Source organism: Pteronotus mesoamericanus, unplaced genomic scaffold, assembly GCF_021234165.1.
Source record: "Pteronotus mesoamericanus isolate MK-2021 breed Mesoamerican mustached bat unplaced genomic scaffold, CSHL_Meso_final scaffold_83, whole genome shotgun sequence".
Classification (NCBI taxonomy): domain Eukaryota; kingdom Metazoa; phylum Chordata; class Mammalia; order Chiroptera; family Mormoopidae; genus Pteronotus; species Pteronotus mesoamericanus.
The window spans coordinates 2,213,780-2,222,651 of NW_026555328.1; the positions used below are offsets into that span (position 1 = coordinate 2,213,780).

General features: G+C 35.1%; 1 protein-coding gene across 1 annotated transcript; it reads left to right on the plus strand.

Moving 5' to 3' along the window:
• The first annotated feature begins 5,597 nt into the window (after nt 1-5,597).
• LOC129062739 (olfactory receptor 5B2-like) lies at nt 5,598-8,503 on the plus strand. Its single transcript, XM_054563769.1, has 2 exons — nt 5,598-5,636; nt 7,529-8,503. Exons 1-2 carry the CDS (start codon nt 5,598-5,600, stop codon nt 8,501-8,503), a joined length of 1,014 nt encoding a protein of 337 aa, XP_054419744.1.
• The last annotated feature ends 369 nt before the right edge of the window (nt 8,504-8,872 follow it).

Genomic DNA, 8,872 nt, shown 5'->3' on the forward strand with positions numbered 1-8,872 from the left:
ATGAGGAAGGGATAAAGAACCTGTTCAAAAAAGTCATGATGGATAACTTCCCTAACTGGAGGAGAGAAAAAGGCACGCAAGTCCAGGAAGCACAGAAGGTCCCATTCAAGAGGAACCCTATGAGGCCCACTCCAAGACACATCATAATTAAAATGCCAAATATCAAAGACAAAGAGAGAATCCTAAAGGCAAGAAGGGAGAAAGAGGTAGTAACTTACAAGGGAGCTCTGATACAGCTAGCAGCTGACTTCTCAACAGAAACACTGCAAGCCAGAAGAGAATGGCAAGAAATATTCCAAATCATGAAAAGCAAAGGCCTGCAACCAAGACTGCTCTACCCAGCAAGGCTCTCAATTAAAATGGAAGGCAAGATAAGGAGCTTCTCAGACAAAAGGAGGCTAAAAGAATACACCTTCACCAAACCAGCATTGCAAAATATGGTAAAGGGAATGCTTTAAGATGAAGAAAAAGAGTCTATGAATACCCAGTTCCTTTCACAGTCACCAATACTTGATATTATCAATATTTTTAATACATATTAACCTGATTGTGACAATGATGTGTTATTTCAACTGTTCCTTATTATTTGTTGAAACTAACCCTGTTTTTGTATATTTATTGCATTTTTCTATTATTTTTATAAAGTTTTAAATGACTGTTTGGTATTTCTTTATCCATTTTTTTGATTAAATGTTTGTAGAATTTTTTCCCTAAAAACAAAACAAACCATTAACCCTTTTTTGGATGTGTTGCAAATACTTTCTTATTCTATTACTTGTCCTTTAACTCTTTTAATATGTATATTACTGTACAGTCTTAAATGTTTAATATAGTCATATTGTCATATTTTACTTTATAGCTTCTGGGTTTGAATATTTTACTTCAGGGTAAGAACAGTATTAGTTTGCATTTTCTCCTAAAACTCCTTAGTTTCTACATATTGATTTTTAACTCACCTGAATATTTCTTGTATAATATGTGAAATAGGGCTCTATATTTGTTTTATTTCAAGTAATAGTGTTCTGTGCACCTTATTTGTTGAATAAGCTTTATTTTCCCCATTGATTTGAAATATCAACTTAATCATATATTACATTGTTAGACAGATATATACATTTGTCTCTAGAATGCTTATTATATTTCATTGATCTACTTGATTATTTCTGTGCTGGTGTCATGTTGTTTGAATTGCTGAGAATTTATAATGGTTTTAAGTTTTTTTATATTTTATAATTAACTTTGACATTTAAAAAATAAATAAAATCAATTTGCTTTGAAGGAAGGAAAAAGGAAGGGAGGGAGAGTAGGAGAATGAAAGAAGAAAGAAAGAAAGAAAGAAAGAAAGAAAGAAAGAAAGAAAGAAAGAAAGAAAGAAAGAAAGAAAGAAAGAAAGAAAGAAAGAAAGAAAGAAAGAAAGAAAGAAAGAAAAAGGAAGGAAGGAAGGGAGGGAGGGAGGGAGGGAGGGAGAGAAATGGAACTCCTACCTTTTGCGACAACATGGATGGAACTGGAGAATATTAAGCAAAGTGAAATAAGCCAGTTGATGAAAGACAAATACCATATGATCTCACTCACAAGTGGACTCTATTCAACAAAATAAACCACAGACATGGAAACATGGAGCAGACTGAAAGTGACCAGAGGGGATGAGGAAAAAGGACAATGGTGGAAAGAAGGGGAAGGGACTAGACAAAGAACATGTATGAATGACTCATGGACATGGAGAACAGAGTGGGAATTGACTGTGGGAGTGGGGGGTAGGGGTGGGATGGGTGGAGAGGGCAAAGGGGGAGAATTGAAATAACTATAATAGACTAAACATGATTTAAAAATTAAAAAGTAAAATAAAATAAAACAAATATTATACCTAAAACCATAAAATTTCTAGGAGAAAACTAAGGCAGTAAAATCTTGGACATTGCTCACAGCAATATTTTATCAGATATGTCTCCCCAGACAAGAAAAACAAAATAAAAAATAAACAAATGGGACTTCATCATACTAAAAAGTTTTTGCACAGAAAAGGAGACCATCAACAATAAAAAGACAACCCACAGAGTGGGTGAATATGTTTGCCAATATATTTGATAAGGGGTTAATATCCACAATTTATAATGAACTTCCAAAAAACTCAACAGCAAAAAAGCAAACAATCCAATTAAAAGATGGACAAAGGAACTGAATAGACATTTCTCTAAAGAGGACATACAGATGGCTAATAGATGAAAGATGCTCAACATCACTGATCATCAGAGAAATGCAAATTAAAACCACAGTGAGATATTACCTCACACCAGTCAGAATGGTTGTCATCAATAAATCAACAAACAAGTGCTGGCGAGGATGTGGAGAAAAGGGAACCCTGTTGGAGGGAATGCATATTGGTATAAATTCTGTGGAAAGTAGTATAGAGATACCTCAAAAAAATAAAAGTGGATCTGCCTTTTGACCCAGCAATCCCACTTCTGGGAATATATCCGAAGAAACCCAAAACACTAATTCAAAAGGACATAAGCACCTCTATGTTCACTGCAGCATTATTTACAGTCACCAAGATATGGAAGCAGCCCAAATGTCTTATCCGTAGAGGAATGGATAAAATAACTAAGGGACATTTTCACAATGGAATACTACTTGCCTGTAAAAAAGAAGAAAATTTTACCCTTTGCAACAGCATAGGTGGATCTTTATGCTGAATGAAATAAACCAGTCAGAGAAAGACAAATAGCATATTATTTCATTTATATGTAGAATCTAATGAACAAACTGAACTAACAAGCAAAATAAGAACAGACTCATAGATAGAGAGCAGGAAGACAGCAATGCGGGGGAGGGAGTTAGGGAGTAGAGGAATTAAGCAAAAAGAAACAGTGATTCATGGACATGGCAACAGTGTGGTGATTACAGAGGAAAGGGGGTAAAAGGCAGTTAAATGGTAATGGAAAAATACCACAGAAAAAAATAAAAGAAGAAGTATGAGTTCAGATTTTAATACCCAGATTAACTACCATTTGAATGTGATGGCAAAATCAAACATTATGAGATATATAAAAACCAAAAGCTATTATTCTATCCAGAGGTTCAGAAGTACAGTGAAAGTGTTTCTGCAATAGGGAAGAGATGGAATTATTAGATTGGGGAACTTGAGAAAAGAAATACAGCATATTTTGTTCTTTTTTTGTCTTGTTTATCTGCAGCAGTATGCATTCCCATCTTCCATCTGCTCTCTTTATATAGTATGAATGATGAGATAGCATCTGCCTATCAAAGGAGAGACCTATATAACTAGGTTTCCCATAAGCAGACCTGGAGTCAAGGATTTCATTTCAAGTAGTTCATTTAAGAATTAATAGCAGAAAGCACTAACAGAGTAGTAAAAAAAAATGGCTCTGGGATGGAAGGAAATCAATGTAGGGTTTCATTAGTGAGTATGTTGTATATGTGGACAACTGAGCTTAATTACACCAAGAACCACATGAGCACTGTATAAACAAACATTCCTCAGTTATATTACCTCAAAGTTGAGGAATCTGGTGTATATATTACTCTACTGCTGTCTGTCATTTACTGATGACAACCACGTAAGAAAGTGCATGGTCTGCCCATAGAAAAACAAATGTTCTTGCAAAAAAAATAAACCCTCATTCCAAGAGTTGCTACTCTTCCTTTTCATAATAAGTGTTTGTCTACTCAGGGACAATGACTGCCATAGGTTTGTAAATGGAGCACCAACAGCCTGTGCTACAGGACAATCATTCATGGTATAAAGAAGCCCATTTGTCTACATATCTGAACCAAATTTATAGTTAACAGTACTAAAACTAATTTAATTTCTATCCTTCTAACTCCTATATCGTATCTGTGTATTCATTGCAAATCCAGAAAGGAAAATAAAGATATTGTTTATAAATCTCCTAACAGTTCTGGTCACCTAGTATTGGGCTAGACCAACTAAAAGTATAAAGAGAAAAAAGGAAATATTTTGTCTATAAAAGCAAAGTAAATTTTAGCAATATTTTTCAAATATTAATAATTACCATAAATTAAATAAATTAGATATGCTGCTCATCTATTTACGTTTTGAGGGGAGACCTCAAAAAACCAGAATTGTCTTCTGGAAGGTGGGCCTCATGTAGTATAGACTTCCCCTGCTAGGTGGATGTTCTGGGAACCCATCTGTATCAGCGTACCACCTGGTGGTAGTGTGAGAGGCTGTGTTCGGCTTCAATGAAATTTTTTTTGATTCTTTCAATGCCTTTGCCTATTTCATGTTGGGTGATTAATGAGTGCACCTGCCCACACCACGCTGAATGTTCAGGAGTTTTTGACCCAAAACAGCATCACCCCCATGTCCCACCATCCCTATTCACCCAATCTCAACCCAAGCAACGCTTTTTTGTTTCCCTAGATGAAAAAAGTTCTCAAAGGGAAATGTTTTGGAAAAGGTGAAACAAAAAATGGCAGAAGCAATAAAAGGCCTCCAAATCTACAAGTTAAAAAACTGTTTTGAGCAGTGGAAAAAACGTCTTGATAGAAGTATTATATTAAATGGAGAGTACTTGGAAGGTGGCTGAAGTTTAAACACGTTAAAATAAACATGCAATGTTTTATAAATAAACTCCAGGTTGTTGGGTCGCCCATTGTACACCTTAATAAAAACGGGGTGGGTGAGAGGAATGACATGAATTGCTAAAAATACATCTTTGTGCTTCAACATACCAAACGTGACATACCAAATTATGTCCCTCTGTGCAGTTTAATTGCTTCTTCCTTAGGTAAGTAAGAGGAACTGATTGCTCTCACAGGGGACTTGCTCCCCCAAGAGCAACATGTCTGTACAATTTTCTCCTGGTTCCCCCTCTGAAATCTCAATATGACTCCACACAAGATTTTTTAAAAGAGACTGGACTCTGATCAGAGCCAGGTTGGTTACCACATGTTCAAATGAATGCTAATACTTTTTCAGTCCACTCACCGCACTCTCAATTATTTTTAGTAACTCTTTAAAGACAGTCTTCATTTGCTATTCACAGACACAATACTGGAAATTATATGTAAGAAATAATTTTATTACATCTGTTTTACAAATAAGGAGACTTAGCTCAGCAGAAGGTAAATAACATTTTCAAGTACTCAGAAGAAAATTCATGGTAGATGAAAGACTTAAAACAAGGCTTCCTAGCTCCATGTTAATGATCTTTCCACCATCTCTTCATGCTTCAGGGATATTGGAAACTTTTGACTGGTACATGAGAGACAGTTCCTCCAAAATTATTTGTACATTCTTCCAAGGATGAATTTCTAATATCAGACTCACAGTTCAAGATTGCCTTTTTCTTCCCTCTCAAGGAACATGGTAAGCTTCTGTATTCAATATATAACATTCAAGTGTAAATACATTTTATTCAGCAGATAGATGGTAGAATTTATGAAATGTCATGCTGCTTTCCTTCAGAGGATCAGCAAAAACCAAGGATAGACAATGTTCTGATTGAGTAGATTGTCGATGCATCCTGTTCACCATATGTGGGGTTGTCAATGAAGGATAGCTAACTAGATGATGAAACAACTTGTCTTTAAATTCCAGAAGGGTCATCATGAAAATACAAAGATTCTTTTTTGCAATTTTATTGAAGGTGCTCATTTTATTTTTATGAATTTTTAAATTAAATTTATAGGACTTACACTGGTTAATAAAATGATTTGGGTTTCAAGGGTACAATTATATGATCTGTATATTGCATCATCTGTATATTGCATTGTGTGTTTACCACCTAAAGTCAAATCTCCTTCCATCACCCTATATTTGACTCCCTTTAACCTTCACTACCTCCCCCGCCCCACTTTTCTTCCGGTTATCATCACACTGTTGTCTGTGTCTGTGAGTTTTTGTTTATCTTGTCTATTCATTTGTTATTTTCAGTTTTATACCCCACATATTCTTACTCCATTTTCACTATCATTTCCCCATAATAGACCCTTTTCATTACTTGCACATTTAGAAAATCTAAAAGTGGGGTGGTAAAGGCACAAGTCATGGAATCAGTTGGAGAAGGATTTGAATCTTGAATAAGGTAACATTTTCCATAAGGCCACAAATTCCACATAGGTGGAAATTTAGGAAGGCACATAATCTCTCAAATCCTCCATTTTCTTAATTGTAAATAAGCTTTCTGTATGGATGTCCTTCCAAAGATTTCAAGTATGTGTATAGACTTAAAACATTGTGCTTGCTTATGAATAATCTGCAAAAACAGAGTCAGCCCAACAGACATAAATTTTCAACCCTCAGTCCTTGTCACCCAGCTAAGTGTTGACTGTAACAACAGTAAAAATGAGTCTAAGATACAATAGGAGCCTTTATGTAAAATTTATGTAAATTGTAAAAAATGCAAATCAAAGAATAAAGCTAGCAGATTTCAAAACCCATCCACACCTTGAACCTCCCCATTTTACTACTTAACCTTTCCTAAACCAACAGACATCATTTTTCCATTCTAAAGATGGCACGAATAAGGAATGCATTACACACACTCATTGTGTGAAGTGTTTATCATGATTATTTCATTTAATTCTCATGATTATTCTGACACAGGTTCTGATATCACCTTCATTTTACTGATGCATTAAATGAGGTTCAAGAAACTTCATTTAGGACCAATGTCTCCTTCATAAGTTATAGGGCCTATAGAAGAATGTATATGCGCATCATCCCAAAGCCCAATTTTTTTAATTAATTAATTTATTTTTCCAAATACATTTGTCTCTGCCTTCCCTCCCCAAAGCCCAATATTTTACAGCCAGTTCTATACCTTCTCTTTAGAGTTGCCTTTGTTGGTTGTATTTATCTCTCATACTGAATTTATCTCACTGCATCATTATATGCATACACTTGTGAATTATTCCACTGTGCAAACCAAAACATTAAACTTGGTGAATGGATTCAATGATCAAATATAGATTAAATAAACTTTAAATCAATTCAAATTTACTAATGACATTTAGTTTGGGGACCATTCTGATTGGGTCTAAAGCATGTTCTGTTAATGTATATTTGAATAAATATACACTGTTCATGTATATTTGAATAAATTACTCAATATTTTGGTTGCCAAGTTATCTCATAAATAAATGGGCATAAAAACTAATTAATTTAATTGAGATAATAAGAGTATTGAATGAATATACATGAGCACTATAGAAATATAAGCTATTAGTAGAGTCAAAAAATCTAGTTTGGGAAATCAATCCACTGCAGGCATATGACCTTGAACAGTTCTTTACTCTTGCCTTTGACTTGGTTTACACATGTATAAAATTAAGAAGTTGGGAAGAAGATTTGTGAAAAGATTTGTACAAAAACCTATTACTTTACAGATAAGTTATCCACTAAATTGCATTGTCATTCTCATGCTGTAGAAACGGAAGATATTGAAAAACAAATGATTGTTATAATAAAATAATGCTATGCATTATTTCTGTGCAACTCTTCTCTGTTCATCTCTCTATTCTCTTCTTTTTGCTACAGATATTCTGTGATTCTCAAACCACATCCATGGAGAACTGTACAGAAGTGACTGAATTCATCCTGTTAGGACTAACCAATGCCCCAGAACTACAGGTCTTTCTCTTCATCATGTTCACCCTCATTTACCACATCACTCTGATTGGGAACCTGGGGATGATCATGGTGATAGTGCTGAACTCTTGTCTCCACACTCCCATGTACTTTTTCCTCAGCAACCTGTCTCTGGTGGATTTGTGTTACTCTTCAGCGGTCACTCCTACAGTCATGGCTGGATTTCTTCTCGGAGACAAGATCATCTCCTACAATGCATGTGCTGCTCAGATGTTCTTTTTTGCAACCTTTGCCACTGTGGAAAATTACCTCTTGGCCTCCATGGCCTATGACCCCTATGCAGCAGTGTGCAAACCCCTACATTACACCACCACCATGACAACAAGTGTGTGTGCATGTCTGGCCATAGGTTCCTATGTCTGTGGCTTCCTGAATGCCTCCATCCACATTGGGGATACCTTCAGCCTCTCTTTCTGTAAGTCCAATGTGGTCCATCACTTTTTCTGTGATATTCCAGCAGTCATGGCTCTCTCTTGCTCTGATAGACATCTCAGCGAACTGATTCTTATTTTTATTTCAAGCTTTAATGTCTTTCTTGCGCTTTTTGTTATCTTGATTTCCTACTTGTTCATATTTATTACCATTTCGAAGATGCATTCAAGAGAGGGATACCAGAAGGCTTTATCTACCTGTACTTCTCACCTTGTTACAGTTTCCATATTTTATGGGACTGTCATTATTATGTACTTACAGCCAAGTTCCAGTCATTCCATGGACACAGACAAAATCGCATCTGTGTTCTATACGATGGTCATCCCCATGCTGAACCCTGTGGTCTACAGCCTGAGGAACAAAGAGGTCAAGAGTGCATTTAAGAAGGTTATTGAGAAGGCAAAATTGTCTCTGTTTTGTTGTAATGCATAGAATCTGCAAAAAGTTATTTCATTCCTCTCAGATCTGCTCCATGAAATAACTCAACTGTTAATGAATATTTGAGATATTAGAACAAAAGTTTTGTCTAATGTTATTTATTTCTTTAGTTGAGGAAAAGTTCCAATAATCCAAAATGGAGAAAAAAATATAATAATTATTTAAATGAAGTTTAATTAATGAAGTATATGTTTTTTGGCACATTTTATCCAGAGCTAAATAATCTTAACAGCTTAAAAAATTAATGCTTCGGTCATTACTGAGTGATCGGAGGAGAAAAAGCATATGCATGTGAAAGTTTTCAAAGGTGAAGAGCCATGTTAGCATAAAAGAGATATGGGTAAGTCATTTTTACCTTAACCT

Bases quoted from the DNA above. Each gene is read 5' to 3' on its own strand.
- LOC129062739 (XM_054563769.1), top strand. From the start codon at position 5,598: ATGAAAATACAAAGATTCTTTTTTGCAATTTTATTGAAG. The intron at 5,637-7,528 runs GTGCTCATTTTA...TTTTTGCTACAG, and splicing joins TTTTTGCAATTTTATTGAAG to ATATTCTGTGATTCTCAAAC.